This window comes from Sinohyriopsis cumingii, chromosome 17 (genome assembly GCF_028554795.1).
Source record: "Sinohyriopsis cumingii isolate HCF-2022 chromosome 17, ASM2855479v2, whole genome shotgun sequence".
NCBI classification, from domain to species: Eukaryota; Metazoa; Mollusca; class Bivalvia; order Unionida; family Unionidae; genus Sinohyriopsis; species Sinohyriopsis cumingii.
The window spans coordinates 79,012,846-79,035,967 of record NC_142977.1 but is presented as its reverse complement, the minus strand read 5'-3'; the positions used below and the strand labels follow the sequence as shown (position 1 = coordinate 79,035,967).

General features: G+C 35.3%; 1 protein-coding gene across 7 annotated transcripts in view; it reads right to left on the bottom strand.

The window, feature by feature from the left end:
* The window catches only part of LOC149779293 (uncharacterized), a 129,730-nt gene that overhangs the window by 9,305 nt on the left and 97,303 nt on the right, over nt 1–23,122 (bottom strand). For all 7 annotated transcript variants that reach the window (XM_089939902.1, XM_089939904.1, XM_089939903.1 and 4 more), the window contains 6 exons: nt 14,289–14,464; nt 13,003–13,121; nt 12,123–12,253; nt 10,954–11,029; nt 3,151–3,234; nt 1,530–1,677 (listed from right to left, as the gene is read on the bottom strand). In XM_089939902.1, coding sequence (XP_089796028.1) covers nt 1,530–1,677; nt 3,151–3,234; nt 10,954–11,029; nt 12,123–12,253; nt 13,003–13,121; nt 14,289–14,464 — 734 coding nt within the window. The remainder of the gene's footprint in view (nt 1–1,529; nt 1,678–3,150; nt 3,235–10,953; nt 11,030–12,122; nt 12,254–13,002; nt 13,122–14,288; nt 14,465–23,122) is intronic.

Sequence of the window (23,122 nt, the reverse complement as noted above, 5' to 3'; positions counted from 1 at the left end):
TACCTCAAGCTCTGGCTGTTGAGTTTCAACACAAGCAGGACACTTACTGAGTAAATTTCAGTTGTTTTATCACAATCTGATTTTTTCAAGAAGCTGTCTACTTTAAAAGAGCAATCTTCAGATGTTGAGGTATGTCAAATATAAAATGGCATTCTCTTGTGTTATCCATTTTATATGATAGAAGTGTTTTATATATTGGAGGTTTTAGAATTTATTCAAAATTGTATAATGCCATGCTACAGTACAGAGTATAAGTCATTTTTGTGACTGAATTCAATTATATGTTGCATGCATTAAAAGATGAGTAATGTTTGAGTTCTTATAATTCAGTGAGATTATTTGCTGGACACTGTTTCATGTATGAAGGTGGTTACTACGATAATAATCTCATAATGAAGGTCTGATGATTTAATGCGTAATGAAGCCAATTCATTTATGTGCATGTATAACGTATATCATCGCATTGTCTTGTGTACTACATGGCTCAGTTGTTGTTCCTTATATCTTTAAGCTTTGTTTTGAGAGAGTTGTAGAACTCTGTGATGTTTTGAGCACCCTGTAAGCTGCAGTAAATGGCGAAATTGGCATTGATGAAAGGGTTTATTCGCAGTGAGGGATGAAAATTCTGGAACCAGTGGGTATGCAGGGAATAAGAAGGCTCCTGAGTGATCATTTGACAGATTGGGCTGGGCTGGCCATGCGTGCTGGCTCCTTGACCGTTTGAAGAGAGCCACTAATCCAGAAATGCATTTAAAAAATGGTGATCACCAACTGGATACCACAAAATAAATTCTTCTTTTTTTTAAACATTATTATTCAATATCATGAAACAAGTAAAATCAATAATTCAGTTTTGCTATGAGTGAAATCAATAATTTAATATCACTATATGAGTGAAAATCAATAATACATACATCCTTTATTTGTAATTGAAACATACTTCATATTTGTGAATAAATTCTACATATTAATCATACACAGTGGCTAATTAATAATATTTGTGTATAAATTCTACATATTAATCATACACAGTAGTCAATTAATCATATTTGTGTATAAATTCTACATATTAATCATACACAGTAGTCAATTAATTATATTTGTGTATAAATTCTACATATTAATCACACACAGTCGTCAATTATCACATTTGTTTATAGATTGTGTATATTGATTCTTATTGGAATACTCGCTAAGTTATATGTTCTGATTATTTCCATTTAGGAAAGATATCAGCTCCTTACATCAGTTGAACTGGGTGTACATTATTCTATTAAATCCATTGTTTGACTTTTTATGCACACAAGAATTGTGTCCAATTCATTCATCATTCAATTACATTGGAGAAAAAAGAAAAAAAATCTCATTAACAAAATTGCTTTCAGTGTCTAATCCTAACCCAACTTCATCCTGTTACATTTAGCTCTTCTGTACTTTGTACTGGCAAGCTTATAAAAAATTGTACAATAGAAAAATTAAGACAATAGCTTTTGTTCATCTGACAAATGGGTTAAATATTTCATTTATACCTCGAGACTTTGAAGACGTGCATCATGGTTTGGAATTAGAGCCTGTATGTTTTCCAGCAGTGATTTCTTGTCATCCTCTGAGGGAATATTTCCCTTTAATGGTAGGGCCACTGTTTGAGGAGGTCGATGCTCCTGAACTGAAGCTAGTCTGGAAAAGAATTAGTTAAAAAGAAAATTATGTGTAAAATTTTATGGTTAAATATATTTAGGACTGTAAAACAATATTTTAGGATCTTTCAATCTCAGTGGATCTTTCATTCTGGAATAATTTTTTAGTAACATCCCAAATCTGAGTGGTTATTTTATTTTGGTTTATTAGTTCAGTGATAAACAATTTCATTGAGTTAGTATAGTTTCACATCAACAAAACAAATCTGGTCACTTCATCCCAGCAAAAGGACTCTCACACAGTAAATAAATTGAGGCCAACATGGAGAGATTTTCTAATGAAATTAAAGACACAATATCAACCATATGATTTCTTTACATTAACAGTGGCAGTTCCATTTGTGAAAATGACAGTTTAACATAACCCACACCTCCAACAATTATTGGCTTGTAAAACTAATAATCAACTTCAGTGAAAACATTTCTGTAAATGCCTGTCCAAGGTCCTAATCATTCATATGATAAATGTAGTGCAAACATAATATTAGTGATAATTAGTTAATAAGTAAATTTGCTACAATTCTAATCTTTCTGAAAAAAATTTAATTTACAAATCTGCTGGCCTACATCAGTACAAAAATCTAGCTAATTTATTGGAGTATGAGTTTTAACTGGAATGTCAGTTATCAAAACTAAGTGTTGTATTTACACCCGTAATGGAATGTGAAGATTCATCTCATGGAAAAGTGTTATCATGGACATAATACGACTGGGTAATCAGACATGAGAGGATGGGGTGGACAGACATGGAATGGGATGGGATGGACAGACATACTGAGATGGTACAGACAGTCATAATCGAACAAGATAGACATAATAAGACTGGATGGACAGACATGGCATCGGATTGGATGGACAGATATAATGAGACGGTAAGACAGGCATAATCAGACAAGATAGACACATAATAAGACTGGATGGACAAATACAGTGGGATGGGATAATCGGACATAATAGGATAAGATGGGAGAGATGGATGGACAGACATGTAATGGGATGGGATGGACAGATATAACAGGAATAAAAGGTACAGGCAGGCATAATCAGACAAGATAGACACATAATAAGACTGGATGGACAGACATAACAGGATGAGATGGTACAGACGTAACGAGATGGTACAGGCAGGTGTAATTGGACAAGATAGACATAATAAGACAGGATGGACATAATGGGATGGGATAGTCAGACATTAGAATGGGATGGGACAGACAGACAGACATGATGGGAGAGGATGGAAAGAAAAAACAGAATAGGATGGTCAAACATATCCCCTCTATACAATGTTATCTAGGCCTGATCTTCGTAAATGACAAATTTTATGTCCTCTGTTCCAGTCGTGTACAAAGATAAATATGTCATTATCATTTGTTTCCACTTAAATTCTATATCACTAACATAAATCGTATGGTTTTGTAACTTATTTCTTTACATCTTGCAAACATACAGTTACCTTTTTAAGGTAAATAAAGTCCCTGTTAATTTTTTGCATCTCTTGAGGCAATTCTCCAGTTTTTCAGGCTCGTCTTTCAAAAACCTATGAAATAAAACATGTTGTAATAAGTTCATGAAAGTATATCCTTACTATAAGACAAGATCATGATTTTTATACCTAACCCATATTTACAAAAAGAATTCTAACCTGAATAGCAAAACCCAAGACTATGACTTGACCTTCATCCCTCACTCTCAAAATGTTTATTTCTCCACCAGTGTAGGTTCAACAGAAATATATCACATATTAATAAATGGTTTTTAATAATTATCTCTTTATGCCATTTTTTTGTCAAAAGACTTGATACAGTTGCATCTCCTGCAAGATTTCAACAGTAATGACATCTCCAACTGATCCTGCTGCAATCACCACTTATTGCATTGCTGAGTATTAAATGCCTTGTTAACTTAATTCTCAATTGCCTTGTTAACACAATAACCCCAAGCGATGACTTAACGGGGCAGGAGATAGTAAGCTACTGCTGAGCTCTGTAGCATCATGGTCATGCATGATACACTAAAGTGGGGTGGTATTATAGAAAGGTAGACAGATGTAGCTCTACAATGATACCAAATAATCTGGAATATCTAGTTCCACTACAAAATGCAGATAAAAAACAAATTTTTTGGACCTGACTTTTTCTACCCAAAATTTGCCCGTGGTTGGAATCTGATTTTGTGTTCAGATTTTAGACTTTTTGGTCTTAGATTTAAGGCAAACTGGTATGAACTGCAAACAGACTGATGAGCCTTTGCAAAAAGTAGGATAAGATGGGCATTTGGAATAAAGAGTGGTCTCAATAAAAAAATAATGGCTCCATTTAGCAAAAAAAAGAAAAAAAAAGAACTCCAACTTTTACTCTTCTGCTCATGTGCAACTCAAACAGCCAACGAAAAATGATGTTTCTAATACAACTAGGCAGTATTGTATTAAAGATCACTGGGGATTTGGTGTTTTCGGATCTGTTGAGAAATAGGTTTCAAAATGTGTTTCCTACTCGATTTTCAGGCAAAAATGACAAAAACCTCCAGGGGTTAATGTGTTAAACAGTGCATTTTGATGAGGTCACCAAATCTGAATATTCCTTGCATATTTAATCACTTGTGCATTGACATTGCACATAAATTACAATTTCTTGATGATTTGTAAAAAAAAAAATCAAAAAAATCCTTGTTAACTCATTAATCCCTAGCGACGACTTAACGAGGCAGGAGGTAGTAACCTACTGCCGAGCTCTGTAGCGTCATGGTCATGCATGATACACTAAAGTGGGTGGTATTATAGAAAGGTAGACAGATGTAGCTCTACAATAATACCGAATAATCTGGAATATCTAGTTGCACTACAAAATATAGATAAAAAGCCTCATTTTTTTACCAGACTTTTTTCTACCAAAATTCGCCTGTGGTCGGAATCAGATTTTGTGTTCAGATTTTAGACTTTTTGGTCTCACATCTAAGGCAAACTGGTATTAACTGCAAACAGACAGATGAGCCTTTGCAGAAAGTAGGATAAGATGGGCATTTGGAATAAAGAGTGGTCTCGATACAAAAATAATGGCTCCGTTTAGCAAAAAAAAAAAAAATATAAAAAAAAATATATAAAAAACAATCCAACTTTTACCCTTCAGCTCTAGCGCAAGTCAAATAGCCAATGAAAATCGATGTTTCTAACACAACTAGGCAGTATGTGACTCAAAGATCACCGGGGATTTGGTGTTTTCAGATCTATTCAGAAATAGCTTTCAAAATGTGTTTCCTACTCGTTTTTCATGCAAAAATGACAAAAACCTCCAGGGGTTAAAATGTTAAGTGTGAATTTCTGTAAGTGTAAATTGCCTTGTTAACTTATGTGTGAATTGCCTTGACAATTGTTAGCGACGAACCCTGAATAGTCCTTGCTCTAACAGCAGAACTCCTTTAGCATAGCATTTTAACGACCAGTGCATTATGTTAGTCTCTGCACTGTTGTAAGCAGGACTGTTAGTCCCTGTTACTTCTTTGTAAGCCGAATTGTAAATCTCATACTTGTTTGTAAACAGAATTGTAAGTTTATTGTTTGTGAGCAGACTTGTTAGTCTCCAGTACTTATTTGCATGCATAAATGTTAGTTGCTGGTACTTGTTTACAAGCAGAATTATCAATCACAAGTACTAATTTGTTATCACAGTTGTATTTTTTTTGGTACTTTTCTGTAAACAGAATTGTTAGTCTCTGTATCTTGTAATTATTTTTAAGCTGCAGAATTGTTAGTTGCAGGTACTTGTTTATCAGTCATACTCTTAGTCTCAGATACTTGTTTATCAGTGGAATTGATAGCCTCAGGTGCTTGTTTGTAAGTAAAATTGGTTCATATTTTGACTGTATTCATTCCCATTCAAGACTGAACACATATGCTATGCAAACGTTTAGGTCCATCATAAAGCACTACCTATGCTTACTGCTTACTTTTAGATTTGACAGTAACAAGGGAGATTTTGTGTTGCTGGTCCGGTGGGAGAGAAAATCAGGCATATTTTCGTAAGTAAAGTGGTCTATGATGAACGACCCAATTCATTTCCAAGTTGGGTAAATCAGATATGCCAGAAGAACAGTCTGTATCCTTGTACAAGACAGCTGAAGACATCCTTGTCAAAATTATTTACTAATTTGTGATCAGTGGCATTAGTTTTTTGAGTACGGATTTTACAAGTAATCATTAAAAAACGATCATATTAGTAGTTGGAATGGTCAAGTTAGGAGTGGTATAGCAGTGGGATTTCTTTTTGCAGCTGTCTTCTACCATCGGGAATACCAAACATATACATAATAACCAGTATGGCCATTACATGTTTGACACTCCCTCACAAAAATGCAGACCCAGACCATCAGGGAAGTATGAACAACAGCAGACCATCATCCATTCTCGACTGAATGCAAATATAAACACTATCAAAACTTGTATCACTTTCAAGACCTCCAGTGATAAGTGATATTGACAGCAGCACAGTCTGCATCTACAAGATAATACTGTATCCCACTGTCCAAGATGGGGTGATGAGAGGAATTAACGCTGTACTCCACTGTCCAGGATGGGGTGATAGGATGAATGTATGCTGTACTCCACTGTCCAAGATGGGGTGACAGAAGCAATTCATGCTGTACTTCATTGTCCAAGATGGGGTGACAGGAGGAATTTATGCTGTACTCCACTTTCCAAAATGGGGTGACAGGGGTAATTCATGCTGTACTCCACTGTCCAAGATGGGGTGACAGGATGAATTCATGCTGTACTCCACTGTCCAAGATGAGGTGACAGAAGCAATTCATGCTGTACTCCACTGTCCAAGATGGGGTGACAGAAGCAATTCATGCTGTACTCCATTGTCCAAGATGAGGTGACAGGAGGAATTTATGCTGTACTCCACTTTCCAAAATGGGGTGACAGGGGTAATTCATGCTGTACTCCACTGTCCAAGATGGGGTGACAGGATGAATTCATGCTGTACTCCACTGTCCAAGATGAGGTGACAGGAGCAATTCATGCTGTACTCTATTGTCCAAGATGGGGTGACTGGAGGAATTCATGCTGTACTCCAATTTCAAAAGTGGGGTGACATAAATATTTCATGCTGTACTCGACTGTCCAAGATGGAGTGATGAGGAATTCATGCTGTACTCCACTGTCCAAGATGGAGTGAGAGAAGTACTTCATGCTGAACTTCACTATCCAAGAAAAGGTGACAACTTGGAGTAATTCATAACTAAATCATATACGAGTTGACGTGAACTGGTCTAATTTTGTTTCATAATGAATTTTAATGACAGAAATTATGTCTATTGTTATGCACTTCTATTTGGCATCTGCCTATTCTCAACATTTTAGAAGTACCATCAGCATTTGGAAAGTAATTTCTTGTACAGAGGAATACTTAGTCATAAGGTAGAGACACATACCAAATTCAAAACAAACCTATCCCAACAGTCCGTATGCATGATTGACAAATCTGATTATTTCTGTACACACAAGTAACCTTAACAGCAACCATTTTTTGGCTCATCTGGGTTTTATCTTCCTGCTCTTCTCTCCAAAGCCAGACTTTCAGTTTGAAGGTCTACTATCATTATATATGATTACTAAACACCAGGTAATTAAATGCAACAGGTCCCATACTGTGGTATATTAACCCTTTACCTCACAGAGCAAAATTACCCAGTGCAGCACACTATAAATAGAACACCTGTTACCTATTCGACTCCATACGCATAGGCCTGCCTGTTAACTGTTAAGCAATGTAGTGTATGTTACATTTAACAGCAATTTTAACCATTTTACATTTTTGGTACACATCTATTGTGTGGAAAAATTTAAAAGTCTGATTGTTATAGTTGTGTAATTATTTTTCACGGAATATTTTTTTATGTGCTTTAAAATCTTGAGAGAACTCATTCACCATCAAGTCAGTGAGACCGCGTGAAATTTACAAGTTCTTTTGTCCATGTCTACATCACTAAGTCATCTGAATTTGATAATTTATAAAAACTAATTGCTGCCTACATTGATATCAGAGCCTTTACCTAAGTTACTGAATCTTTCATAGTTGTGATTCTAATCGTGAAAACTTTGTAAGTACTTAATGAAATATGTGACCTCCATTTTGGTGAGTGGAGATTACGAACCAGTTACTTTAAAAAGCAGTTATCGACCAGAGAATAAACAGTGACCACATGATCTGACGTAATTGTCATTCGCAGAAATGAATGTAGTATTTAATAGGGGTTTTTCCCTGAAGGTGGTGCTACGAAAACTGACTTAAATGGCTGATGTTTACAGCAGACATCAAAAGGCGCTTCCATGTGAATGGAGTAGAAACGTCAAAAGGCGCTTCCATGTGAATGGAGTAGAGGCGTCCAAAGGCACTTGCATGAGGTAAAGGGTTAATTGATACAAATGGACAAAAACTTTCTTTTTAACATTTAGATTTATGACAGGCTTACCTTTGTGAAAGCTTGTGCAAGTCTGATTCACTTTCAGTTGTGCTTTAATAATAATTCCAACATAAGTAATGGCTTTCCAAGAAATGTGCATGCTCAGCTCTACTCTATTCATTACTTTTGGGTTGGAAGAAAGAAATATGTTACGGGGGGTGGGGGTGGCAGGAGAAACTGGTGATGTACTCTATTTAGGCAAGAATAATTGCTAAGCAGTTCTAGGATTTTGGTTTCATAATACTGTACTTATAACTGTTAATAATGGGAGAAAGAAATGCTGCATTTTACACTTTTGTCATCAAAGGCACATTTTGCATATTTAGTTCCTTACCCAGGTGGGACAGGTCAGTACAATTGCAAATTTCCTCCCTTACCATGGCTGGACAGGCTAATACAACTACAAGTTTCCTCCCTCACCCAGGCTGGACAGGCTAGTAAAAATGCAAATTCTCTCTCATACCCTGGCAGACAGGCTAATACAACTACAAGTTTCCTCCCTCACCCAGGCTGGACAGGCTAGTAAAAATGCAAATTCTCTCCCATACCCTGGCGGACAGGCTAATATTACTGCAAGTTTCCACAATCACCCACGCTGGACAGGCTAGTACAACTGTAAGATTCCTCCCTTACTCAGGCTGGACAAGCTAGCACAATTGCAAATTCCCTCCCATACTCAGGCTGGACAGGCTAATACAACTGCAAGATCCCTCCCTTACCCAGGCTGGAGAGGCTAGTACAACTGCAAGATCCCTCCCTTAACCTGGCTGGACAGGCTAGTACAACTGCAAGATCCCTCCATTAACCTGGCTGTACAGGCTAGTAGAACAACAAGATCCATCCCTTACTCAAGCTGGACAGTTAAATACAACTGCAAGTTTCCTCCCTTACCCAGACTGGACAGATCTACTATAAATTAGGTGGTGGCAAATTTGATCAAGGTCTACTATAAATTTGACATTGGAAAATTTGAGGTATAGACCATGACAAATTTGAAGTAGGTCTGTTATAAATGAGACATTAGTACCTCAGAACTGCCAAATAAATTAAACCATGACAAATATGAGGTAGATTTACTATATAAATTAGACCATGAAACATTTGAGGTAGTTTTACTATATAAATTAGGCAATGGCATTTGAGCTTGGTCTACTAAAAAAATCAGACAATGACAAATGTGATGTAAGCCTACTATATAAACAAGACAATAGCCAATTCTAGGTAGGTCTGCTATATAAACTGGACAATAGCTTGTTGTCCTCCTGTATTATCCCTTTACCTCATAGAGTATATGGCTTTTAAGCTCTTCAATACACATTTAGCAAAGTTACCCAGTGCAGTGTGCTATAAATATAACACCTGTTACCTATTCGACTCAATACACATAGGCCTGCTTGTTAATTATTATGCAATGTAGTGTATGTTATGTTTAACAGCAAATTTAACCATTTTACATTTTTGGTACACATCTATTATGTATGGAAATTTAAGAGTAAAGTCTGATTGTTATAACTGTAATAATTTTTCATGGAATAATTTTTTTAAAAAATTTCTCACAAGTTTCTTTGTCCAGTCTACATCACTAAGTCACCTGAATTTTATAATTTATAAAAACTAATTGCTGCTTACATCAATATCAGAGCCTTTACCCAAGTTATTGAAGCTTTCATAGTTGTGATTCTAATCATGAAAACTTTGTTAAGTACTGAATAAAGTCCCCTACTTCCATTTTGGAGAGTGGAGATTGTGACCCAGTTACTTTAAATAGCAGATTTTGATTATAGCATAAACAGTGACTACATGAGCTGACATAAATGGTCATAAATGAATGTTGTATCTAATCGGGGGTTTTCCCCAAAGGTGGTGCTACGAAACCCACTCAAAATGGCCAATGTTTACAGCAGGCATCAAAGGCACTTGTATGCAAATCAGGTAGAGGCGTCCAAAGGCGCTTGTATGCAAATGGAGTAAAGGCGTCCAAAGGCGCTTGCACGAGGTAAAGGGATATAGTCTTGTATATTTTGCATGTTTCTAAAGTAATTAACAAATCAGTGCTTTTCTCACTGAGGTTCCTTTAAGCTTTCCTTACTGAAATTAGTTTTATAAATTTCATTTACATATGCACCAATTTGTAATATTTGTAATAATAATAATAATAATAACAATAACAGCAGCAGTAGCAGAATGCTATATTACATCAATCACTTAAAGCAAATAGTACCTACCTGCAATCTGTTACATTACAGGTGGGTTGTACGAGGGAGATAATAACAATTACAAAACAGGTGCTATAGCTGGCTAGGGGCTGCTTCAGTAAAACATACCCGAGACCCATGGAATGAATTTTTAATGCAGGACTCACCCATAGATGCAATTTAGAATTTTCTTATCATTTTAACATGAACTATGTGAAATCAAAGTACCCTGGCATATATTTAAAAAGAATTGTTCATCCCTGAGTGTTGTGTATGTCTAAAAGGAATAGCACTAAGCTAAGAATGGGGAAAGTTTTACACAGACTAGACTCGAGCACATCATGTATTAGTACTTTTAAACAACCCAATGAAAAAAAGCACAATACATGCCTATACATTTTAAAACCACACCTGTACCGAAGTTATCAACCTACTTATACTGTAAGGAATTTTCTATTAACATTTGTAGTCGTCACTCCCTTTCACAATAAGTCTATCAATAAATCCATCTGTCAATTTATCAGTATATCTGTCTAGTTATCTATCATCCAACAAGTTTCAATAAATTTAAGGACAGCAAAGTTGAAGAATTAACTAACTTTTCTTCTTTGACCACAATCTCCATCTCGCCTGCCATGATTTGCTTCATGCGCTCCTGCAGTGTTGGAAATCGATCTGCAAGGAACATACCAAGTTAGTATATTATTTTATCATTGTTGTCAACTTTCGTGAGGACAAACTATTTAAAATCTATACTATCGTATTAGTACATTTAAAAAATAAAAATCTGAATCAAATACTCAAACTGTATGTCCTGACATATGTTCTGGACATACAAGTGTTTGAAACAAATGACAAATGGTAATTAAACAACCCAAAATGGCAATAGTTTGGCATCAACAAAATGTTGTACATCAAGAGTCTTACTTCTGTTAGAGAATTAACAGACATCTTTAAAATCCTGATAAGAAGCTGAAGATGTTTCGTCGTATTATATGATGCGCTGCATACTGGGTTTTAATTGATGACTTGTATTTGATGCAGTCAATGACACTTACAAACACGTGTAGTGAATTGTACATTTGTACTTGACACAGCCCATGACACTACCAACTGCATGTGGTGATATGTGCATTTTTTGGCTAGTACAATCTGTTTCTCTTACATACCATACCATGATACAGAATCCGAGTTGTCAAAAATAAATGCTACCTGTTTTTCATATTCTGTATATTGATTAAATAATAATATCAACAAAATATCTTGTTAAGCTCTTGTCCTTTGCCACGAGTTTAAACTAATTAAACATGCTTTCTGAAAATATATCTATAAAAGACAGTCCAAAATTGGAATAATCTGAGAAAAGGGAGAGGGGAAAATAGTTTTAATCTCTGTAGGAACATTTGTCTATTTTAGAATATGACCCTAGGCTATTCTGAACTTGACAAATGACTCACAGAAACTTAGTGAAATGACAGCTTCTCTATTATCTGTGGCATTATGGTATATGGATTACTGGAAATTGAAAACAGTAATCTCCTACAACTTCTCACCAAATATCTATATCTGTCTGCATGTCCAAGATTACCCTAACTGATCCTACTCCCTTTTTCATGAGTTTGAAACTTTTCATACAACATCTAAATATCAATGTGACCATTACCATCAACACAGAAAAGCAATATCAAAGTTGTATTATCTGTTAATGAACAATATACAAAGGTATCTGTTCTTAAATAAGTACTTTATACTGACTAAAAATGCATACTTTTCAGTTCTCCCACTCTCTTGGCTACGTGACTCAGAATAAGTGCCATTCCTTCCACATCAGACATGTTCACTCGACACTGTCTGGAGAGGACATCATTTCTCAGTTCCTCCACTGAGGCCTCCAGATCTCTATGAAATAAAAGCAATTTTTGAGAAATCTAAATGTTAAGAACATCAATATGATTTGAGAGTTGACAAAAGATCAACAATAAAAGTATTAGGAAAACTGATATGAAGGGTTGACATACAATTCACAATAAATGACAGTGTGAAAGCAATGTTTGTAACTAGGACAACCCTCACTTCCGGTTCCTCAAGAAGAAAAAATGAAAAAGGGGAGGTAACCTCAGGTCTGGATAAAAATGGAGTTGTTTCCTCTTTGTTTTTCAACTTCCCTGATTTAAACATTATATCAAACAAGCATCTGTTAAGCAGCTTCAAATAAACCTTTTCATGGGAATGTGTCTGAAACCCAAGAAATTAATATTCTTTATCACAAACAGATTAGGAAAAAATTGAGAGACTGCACAAGGCAGCATTTGGAGAAACCATGAACTTTTGGGAGCAACCTCATTTGCATCATTAATCAATAATGACATGTTAACTCAAGTAACTGACTTTGTTGTGCCCGACTTTAGCAAACTGGGTAGACTGGTTGAATGTAAACATTGCCATTTGACTTTCTGCAAACAATAAAAAAGCCTGATACCTTTACAATAAGAGACATTTACAAGAGGATCACATGATAGTCCATCTGAAAACAGCTCATGAAAAGTTTTATTGCTATAAAGCTCAACTAATGAACACCTGTGATTTGTAATAGAATATGCACAAATCGGTACAACCCCAAAGAATTCATGTTACAAATGGTGACTTACATGAGCTCTCGTTCTGCTCGATTTTTATCCTCTATATATTGCTGGTAGGTCTCGTCTAAACTTGCCCTTTCCTGTCTGATTATTGCCTTTTCTGCCCCTGGGACTGCAGCTAATGCTTTCTAAAATATTGAAAATACAAAAGCCAGAGTAAATGAGTAACTTATTAATTTTGAAGTTTGAAGGCAATTTTCAATTTAAAAGTATTTAGTGTGACATTAACCCTTTACCTCATACAGCATAGTGACAAAGTGCAGCATGTTATAAATAGAACACCTGTTACCTAGTCAACTGCATATGCATAGGCCTGCCTGTGAACTGTTAAGCAATGTAGTGTATGTTACGTTTAACAGCAATTTTAACCATTTTACATTTTTGGTACACATCTATTATATGTGGAAAAATGTAAGAGTAAAGTCCAATTGTTATAACTGTGTAATTATTTTTCACGGAAGAATTTTTTATCTGCTTAAAATCTTGAGAGAACTCATTCACTGGCCTGCGTGACCAACCGTAGCTGCCATTTCTCATACTTGAAATTTAGAAGTTTTTCGTCTGCGTCTACATCACTATGTCATCTGAATTTGATAATTTATAGAAACTAATTGCTGCCTACATCAATATCAGAGCCTTTACCTAAGTTATTGAATCTTTCATAGTTGTGATTCTAATCGTGAAAACTTCTTAAGTACTGAATGAAATCTGCAACCGCCATTTTGGAGAGTGGAGATTAAGACCCAGTTACTTTAAATAGCAGATTTCGACCAGTGCATAAACAGTGGCCAAGTGATCTGATGTAATTGTCATTCACAGAAATGAATGTAGTATCTAATGGGGGGTTTTCCCCAAAGGTGGCACTACGAAAACCAGCTCAAAATGGCTGATGTTTACAGCCGACGTCAAAAGGAGCTTCCATGCGAATGGAGGCATCAAAAGGCGCTTCCATGCAAATGGAGTAGAGGCATCCAAAGACGCTTGCATGAGGTAAAGAGTTAATAAATCATATATGGTTCATTTTTACAACTATACTTCAATCTACAACTGGTTTTTCTCCGACTGATTCATAAGTGAACAATCTTTACTGAAAGTTGCCTTCTTTTAAAAGTTTATTGTCTACTATAACAAGAAACAGTCTAGCTTTAATTTTAGCAACAGGTGACACTGTTTAATTAGAAATAGTTAATTTCTGTTTTTTATTTATTTATGAAATAATGGTTACAACAGTAATAACTGAAAAATAACTGTTGTAGATTTGTGTTCTGTATCAATATTCTTTGTTGTTTACACACCTTTATCTTCTTCCAAGCCTCTTCCACAGTCTCGATGATGGACTCCTTGTTAATCTGTTGAAGGCGACGTAAATTTTTCAGGTCAAAACGGAGCAAGTCTGCCTGGTTCTTGATAGCTAGAATGCTAGTCTTCATATCCTGGGTTATTGTTCCTTCTGATCCTAAATCTGTTAAACCTGCAATACACAAATTAAAGATAAATAGACTGCATTTTGTCATTGTTAAAGGACAACTACCTAGAAAGATAAAACCAAAAAGCACATCTGTTTCATGTGGAAAGCATGCAATTATTGTTTTCTCCAACATTATAGCACTTTCTCATTATGATAATCTCCATGGCATCCAAAATGTCAATTTGGAACATCCTAAAGCTCTTCCATCACATGCTAGCAAAAAAAAACTCCAATGTAAATAATGTCCATTTTGAACTGGTATTATAATGGTAGGTCTTACAATGAGGGAGCACTGCTTTATTACTGATATATACATGACTAAAGAACATTTAACCTTGTCACAAAAATAATAAAAGTGACCTTTCTTGTAGAAAATTGTCATTTTGCACATGTAAACATTATATTTCAATCTGCGAAGAATTTGCTTAATGTACCCAGGCATTTTTTAAGGTATTAGAATTTAATCTACAAATTACATTTCAGGAGAATTTAGTCTACAAGTCACATATCAGGAGAATTTAGTCTACAAATTACATTTCAGGAGAATTTAGTCTACAAGTCACATATCAGGAGAATTTAGTCTACAAGTCACATATCAGGAGAATTTAGTCTACAAATTACATTTCAGGAGAATTTAATCTAGAAATTAGATTTCAGGAGAATTTAATCTAAAAATTACATTTCAGGAGAATTTAGTCTACAAATCACATATCAGGAGAATTTAGTCTACAAATTACATTTCAAGAGAATTTAGTCTACAAATTACATTTCAGGAGAATTTAGTCTACAAATCACATATCAGGAACATACTATCTACAAATCACATATCAGGAACATACTATCTACAAATCACATATCAGGAACATACTATCTACAAAACATGTATCAGGAAAATTTGGTCTATAATTATGTATCAGGAAGATGTAGTCTACAAATCACATTGTAGGAAAATGTAGTCTGCAAATCATATATCATGAAAATAAAGTCTACAATTATGTACCATGAAAATTTAGTCTACAAATTATGCATCAGGAAAATGCTGTCTACAAATCATGTATCAGAAAAATTTAGCCTACAAGTCACATATCAGGAACATTTAGCCTACAAGTCACATATCAGGAAAATTTAGTCCACAAATCATGTATCAGGAAAGTTTAGCCTACAAGTCACATATCAGGAAAATTTAGTCCACAAATCATGTATCAGGAAATTTAATCTACAATTGCATATCAGGAAATTTAGTCCACAATTATGTATCAGGAAAATTTAGTCTACAATTATGTATCAGGAAATGTAGTCTACAATTATGTATCAGAAAAATTTAGTATACAATTATGTATCAGGAAATTTAGTCCACAATTATGTATCAGGAAATTTAGTCCACAATTGTGTATCAGGAAAATTTAGTCTACAATTATGTATCAGGAAATTTAGTTTAAAATTGTGTCTGGAAAATGTAGTCCACCAATTATGTATCATGAAATTTAGTTTACAACTGTGTGTCTGGAAAATGTAGTCCACCAATTATGTATCATGAAATTTAGGTTACATCTGTGTGTCTGGAAAATGTAGTCCACCAATTATGTATCAGGAAAATTTAGTCTACAATTCTGTATCAGGAAAATTTAGTCTACAAGTCACAGATCAGGAAAATTTAGTCTACACTGTGCATCAGGAAAGTTTAACCTGAACATACATCATCACACACTTGCAAAACTTGAAGGAGATCCTATGTATAGAGGGCAATTGTCAATGACAGGAAAATGTTTGCTATACCATGTTGTTAAGCCAAGTACAACTTCAAACCACATAAACCCAGATCTGCCCAAACACAAATTAATGCTCCAGCATATCTGTGTCTGTGCAGTTTGTTAGGAGTAATTAGTAGATCAAGCAACATAGACCTTGATTGCTGGTGGATTATATGATGGCAGTTCAGGGGCTGTGTTGCTTCCACTTGGACTCCATTTATAGATAAGCAAATAAAATACTTTGTGATTCTAATTCGTTCTGCACAGCATCATGAATGATATCCACATATGTTGCTCAGTGAATTTTCAGGGTAGCATCATTAACACATTAACCCCTAGCGACGACTTAACGAGGCAGGAGGTAGTAGCCTACTGCCGAGCTCTGTAGCATCATGGTCACGCATGATACACTAAAGTGGGTCATATAATAGAAAGGTAGACAGATGTAGCTCTACAATGATACCAAATAATCTGGAATATCTAGTTCCACTACAAAATACAGATAAAAAAACAAATTTTTTGGACCCGACTTTTTTCTACCTAAAATTCGCCCGTGGTCGGAATCTGATTTTGTGTCTGGATTTTAGACTTTTTGGTCTCACATCTGAGGCAAACTGGTATGAACTGCAAACAGACAGATGAGCCTTTGCAAAAAGTAGGATAAGATGGGCATTTGGAATAAAGAGTGGTCTCCATACAAAAATGGCTCCGTTCAGCAATTTTTTAAATAAAAAATCCAAATTTTACCTTTCTGCTCATGCGTGAGTCAAACAGCCAATGAAAAACGATGTTTCTAACACAACTAGGCAGTATGTTATTGAAAGATTACTGGGGATTTGGTGTTTTTGAGTCTATTCAGAAATAGCTTTCAAAATGTGTTTCCTACTCGATTTTCAGGCGAAAATGACACAAAGCTCCAGGGGTTAATGTGTTAAATGTAGTTAATAGTAACTAAATTGCTTCACGCAGTATTTCAACACCATCTGAACTGACATAAAATATAATACATCTCATGAAATACATGATAAAACAGGTTATCTGTTTACATAAAAGATTTCAAAGTTGCAATGGCCTGTGGAATAGATGATTTGTTTATTAAAGAGTACCTTTTCAGCCATAATGTAGTTGCCACCCTCTTATTTCTTTGCAGTATCAAAACTGGACTCTTCCAGAACTTGGGGAAAACATGGTAGATTATATATACACAGTCCAGTCTTTTACTGCATGTATGGAATGAATAGTTTACACCGTTATGTCAATATATACTGTGTTAAATTATTCATACACAAAACAAATTCTGTAATTTTAACTACATTTCAGATGCTGATGTGAAAATTCATTGAGAAACAGCTGCGGATATCATTCAAGATGCTGTGCAGAATGAACTAGGTTTCACAACAGTCTATTACTTGTCACACTGCAAGTTTGGAAAGTTGAGACTATCTTTGCACAGGATATTTTTTGTAGGATGTACATTGATATAATGGATGTACTTGTATGGACATGCGCAAAGGATATTTTTGTATGATGTACACAAACTAAATGTACCAAGTGGACATATGCAAGGGATATTTTTGTAGGATGTACACTGACTAGATGTACCATGTGGACATGAACAAGGGATATTTTTGTAGGATGTACACTGACTAGATGTACCAAGTGGACATGAACAAGGGATATTTTTGTAGGATGTACACTGACTAGATGTACCATGTGGACATGAACAAGGGATAATTTTATAGGATGTACACTGACTAGATGTACCATGTGGACATGAACAAGGGATATTTTTGTAGGATGTACACTGACTAGATGTACCATGTGGACATGAACAAGGGATATTTTTGTAGGATGTACACTGACTAGATGTACCAAGTGGACATGAACAAGGGATAATTTTATAGGATGTACACTGTACATTGATTAAATGGATGTACCATGTGGACATGTGCAAGGGATACTTTTGTAGGATGTACACAAACTAAATGTACCAAGTGGACATGAACAAGGGATAATTTTGTAGGATGTACATTGATTAAATGGATGTACCATGTGGACATGTGCAAGGGATACTTTTGAAGGATGTGCATCGATTAAATGGATGTACCATGTGGACATGAACAAGGGATAATTTTATAGGATGTACACAAACTAAATGTACCAAGTGGACATGAACAAGGGATAATTTTGTAGGATGTACACTGTACATTGATTAAATGGATGTACTGTGTGGACATGTGCAAGGGATACTTTTGTAGGATGTACACAAACTAAATGTACCAAGTGGACATGAACAAGGGATAATTTTATAGGATGTACACTGACTAGATGTACCATGTGGACATGAACAAGGGATATTTTTATAGGATGTACACTGACTAGATGTACCATGTGGACATGAACAAGGGATAATTTTATAGGATGTTCACTGACTAGATGTACCATGTGGACATGAACAAGGGATAATTTTATAGGATGTACACAAACTAAATGTACCAAGTGGACATGAACAAGGGATAATTTTGTAGGATCTACACTGACTAGATGTACCATGTGAACATGAACAAGGGATAATTTTATAGGATGTACACTGACTAGATGTACCAAGTGGACATGAACAAGGGATAATTTTATAGGATGTACACTGTACATTGATTAAATGGATGTACTGTGTGGACATGTGCAAGGGATACTTTTGTAGGATGTACACAAACTAAATGTACCAAGTGGACATGAACAAGGGATAATTTTGTACAATATACATTGATTAAATGGATGTACCATGTGGACATGTGCAAAGGATATTTTTGTAGGGTCTACATCAATTAAATGGATGTACAGTACCATGTGGACATGAACAAGGGATATTTTTGTAGGGTCTACATCGATTAAATGGATGTACCATGTGGACATGTGCAAGGGATATTTTTGTAGGGTCTACATCGATTAAATGGATGTACCATGTGGACATGTGCAATGGATATTTTTGTAGGGTCTACATCGATTAAATGGATGTACCATGTGGACATGTGCAAGGGATATTTTGGTAGGGTCTACATCGATTAAATGGATGTACCATGTGGACATGTGCAAGGGATATTTTTGTAGGGTCTACATCGATTAAATGGATGTACCATGTGGACATGAACAAGGGATATTTTTGTAGGGTCTACATCAATTAAATGGATGTACCATGTGGACATGAACAAGGGATATTTTTGTAGGGTCTACATCAATTAAATGGATGTACCGTGTGGACATGTGCAAGGGATATTTTTGTAGGGTCTACATCAATTAAATGGATGTACCATGTGGACATGAACAAGGGATATTTTTGTAGGGTCTACATCGATTAAATGGATGTACCATGTGGACATGTGCAAGGGATATTTTTGTAGGGTCTACATCAATTAAATGGATGTACCATGTGGACATAAACAAGGGATATTTTTGTAGGGTCTACATCGATTAAATGGATGTACCATGTGGACATGAACAAGGGATATTTTTGTAGGGTCTACATCGATTAAATGGATGTACCATGTGGACATGAACAAGGGATATTTTTGTAGGGTCTACATCAATTAAATGGATGTACCATGTGGACATGTGCAAGGGATATTTTTGTACAATCTACAGTAAGTATAAAACAATATGGTAGCTTACAAAGTTAAAATGGTGTTTCTTTAAATAAAATGTTCTTATTAAAAATTTCTGTTAACAATCACAATCTACACAAGTAAATCAGTATTATTAGTAAATCATCCTGATGTGCAATGTGTGCATGTTAATCTACATGTTTACCAATTATGTAGATGTTTTATACAGGCAGTAAACTAAGCCATTTACATATGCCAACATTGTAGCCTTACAATGGGTACCAATTTTCATGGCATTCTTGGATGGAAAAAAAATGTGAACTAAAACAGTTAATGAACAAAGATAAATCTGTCCAGAAAATACAATCCTTTACTTGGGCCATGAATTTTACACCTTACAAAACCTACATTTTCATAAAAGCCATGGGAACTAATACCAACTAAAAAATAAATGTACGTACAGTGATTTTCTGTTTCATTCCTATAGCAGTTGGTTACAATTTATAATTTTGTGTAATTACTTTGGTTTTACATTAGACAAAATAAAATTCCCAAATGTTTACAAATATTTGACTTTAAAAATAATTAAAACTGGAAATATATTTTTTTTTCGGTTTCAATGCTTTCACAAGCAGCAAAATAAAAGAGGGCCTTGTGCCAAGTGCTGGGTGATTAGAGCCTTGATTACATTCAATTGTCCTGTCAATGTATTTTAATTGTCATGCTGGGTTCTGGTCATGATTCTTTATTCCAATTTGTTTATAGGATACACACACAATCAATTAAAACAATAAAGATTTGCACTGTACAATATAGGTCAAACTTGCCTGAGAGTAAAATAGAAGGAATCAAGATGATGCTGATACCAGGTTTCTAAACCTTTTATTCCTAAATATATTTAGGAACTGAACTTCATTTTTTAAAGTATTCATGAAACTTAAAAATCAGTTACACACTGCATGAAGAGTCATAGTGATGCAAAGGTTATTCAGATTTTACAGTATTTATTTACAGTATTTGTGAAGGGCCAACTAAAGGTCATTCAGATTTTATAGTATTTATGAAGGGCCAACTAATGGTCATTCAGATTTTATAGTATTTATGAAGGGCCAACTAAAGGTCATTCAGATTTTATACTATTCATGAAGGTCTAAGCACCTCTCATTCAGATATGTAAATATTGATGAAGGGCCAAGCAAATGTCATTCAGAAATTAAAGTATTCATGAACTTAGGGCCAAGTAAATGTCATTCAGATTTTATAGTATTCATGAACTTAGGGCCAAGCAAAGGTCATTCAGATGTTAAAGTATTCATTTACAGTCAAGCAAAGGTCATTCATATCTTAAAGTTGTCATGAAGGGTCAGGCAAAGGTCATTCAGATAGCAAAGGTCATTAAGATTTTGAAGTATTCATAAAGGGCCATAATGAAGCAAAGGCCACATGTTCACAACAACTGATTCTAAAGCTTCATGACTTCATGTAAACTATCAAGTTCACTTCCTATAACTATAAATAGGTATAAAATATTAATTAATCCTATGAAATAAATAACTAAGAACCATTGTTTATTATTAAAGCACACAAACTGGGTGCATAAATGCAAAAGTAGTTCCTGTCTGGTCTTATGAACAAATAAATTTTCTGCATCAAATGATGCATATGTAATCAATCTAAGTGCTTCTTAAAAAAGACACGGAAACAGTCTGTAATTGCATAAACTATACAAAGATAATTTCTGTGTATATTCAAGCTGTAATGGTCACAAACTGATAAATGCTAATGGCAGTGACGACAAGCAAAACTAGCAAGACATCAAACTACACAAGCAATTCAACAATTCTACTGCAAATCTGAAGTAATGGTATGTGATATGTATTTCACACCAGGAGATCATAGTCTATGATGTGTACACAATGGAGCATACATAATCTAGCCACAAAGTCAGAAATTTGGGGACTTATTCATTTCCTTAGCATGATATTGCCAATGATGTGTCAAAAGAAACCAAATAACCAAACATGTAGTTGAAGCTCTGGGTTGGGCACAGAAGCCTATTTAATTAAATTAACTGTACACGAGAGGCCCTGAGTGGCTGAGTGGTCTAAAGTGTTTACTGTTACAGATCACTGCTGCCTGACCTCTATCTGCATGGGTTCGAGTCTCTGGCTCGGCCACTGTGGGTACGTGTGAAAGCTTGCCAATAGCTTCACATGGGCTGGTGGTTCTTCCTCCACCATTGATCCTGGCTGCCATGTATAGCCTATCTTGTGCTAAAAAATGGTGTTAAACCCTACAGCAACAACAAAAAACTGTACAAGAAATAACATAGGCCAAAATGGTGCTCCAAAAATAGGATAACCCTATGAGCTCGTCCATTACTAAGTCTTACATGTATCTCCACTGCTTCTTTGTGAGCTCCAGCCAACATGGTTCATTTACATTTTCTATAATACTAGGCAGAACATAAAACTCCTCAGTAAAAGTAGAACATTTTACAAGGGTATGTGCCTTGTGCAAGAAACATTTTCATGAAGTCTCAGGGCTCCAGTGATCCAGAATAACGGGAAATTATACAGGTTCATCAGCAATAAAATGGCAATCAGGCATGTTCTTCAGTGATACACAGGTGATTAGGCAGATTAATTGGTGATACACAGGTGATTAGGCAGACTGATTGGTGATACACAGGTGATTAGGTAGATTCATCATTGATACACAGGTGATTAGGTAGATTCATCAGTGATACACAGGTGATTAGGCAGATTAATTGGTAATACACAGGTGTTTAGGTAGATTCATCAGTGATACACAGGTGATTAGGCAGATTCATTGGTGATACACAGGTGTTTAGGCAGATTCATTGGTGATGCACAGGTGATTAGGCAGATTCATTGGTGATACACAGGTGATTAGGTAGATTCATCAGTGATACACAGGTGATTAGGTAGATTCATCAGTGATACACAGGTGATTAGGCAGATTCATTGGTGATACACAGGTGATTAGACAGATTCATTGGTGATACACAGGTGATTAGGTAGATTCATCAGTGATACACAGGTGGTTAGGCATGTTCATCAGTAATATAAAATCAATTAGGCAGGTTTGTCAGTCATACAAGAAGGTTCAAGACATACAGAGTTTAACCCTTTACTTCATATAAGCACTATTGGACACCACTACCCCATTCCTATGGAAGCAATAGTGGACACCTCAAAATGAGTTGCACTGAAGCACTTTTGAGTGCCTTTGCACTATCTGCGTGGAAGCAAGTTTGAATGCCAATTGCAAATATCAGCCAATTTTAG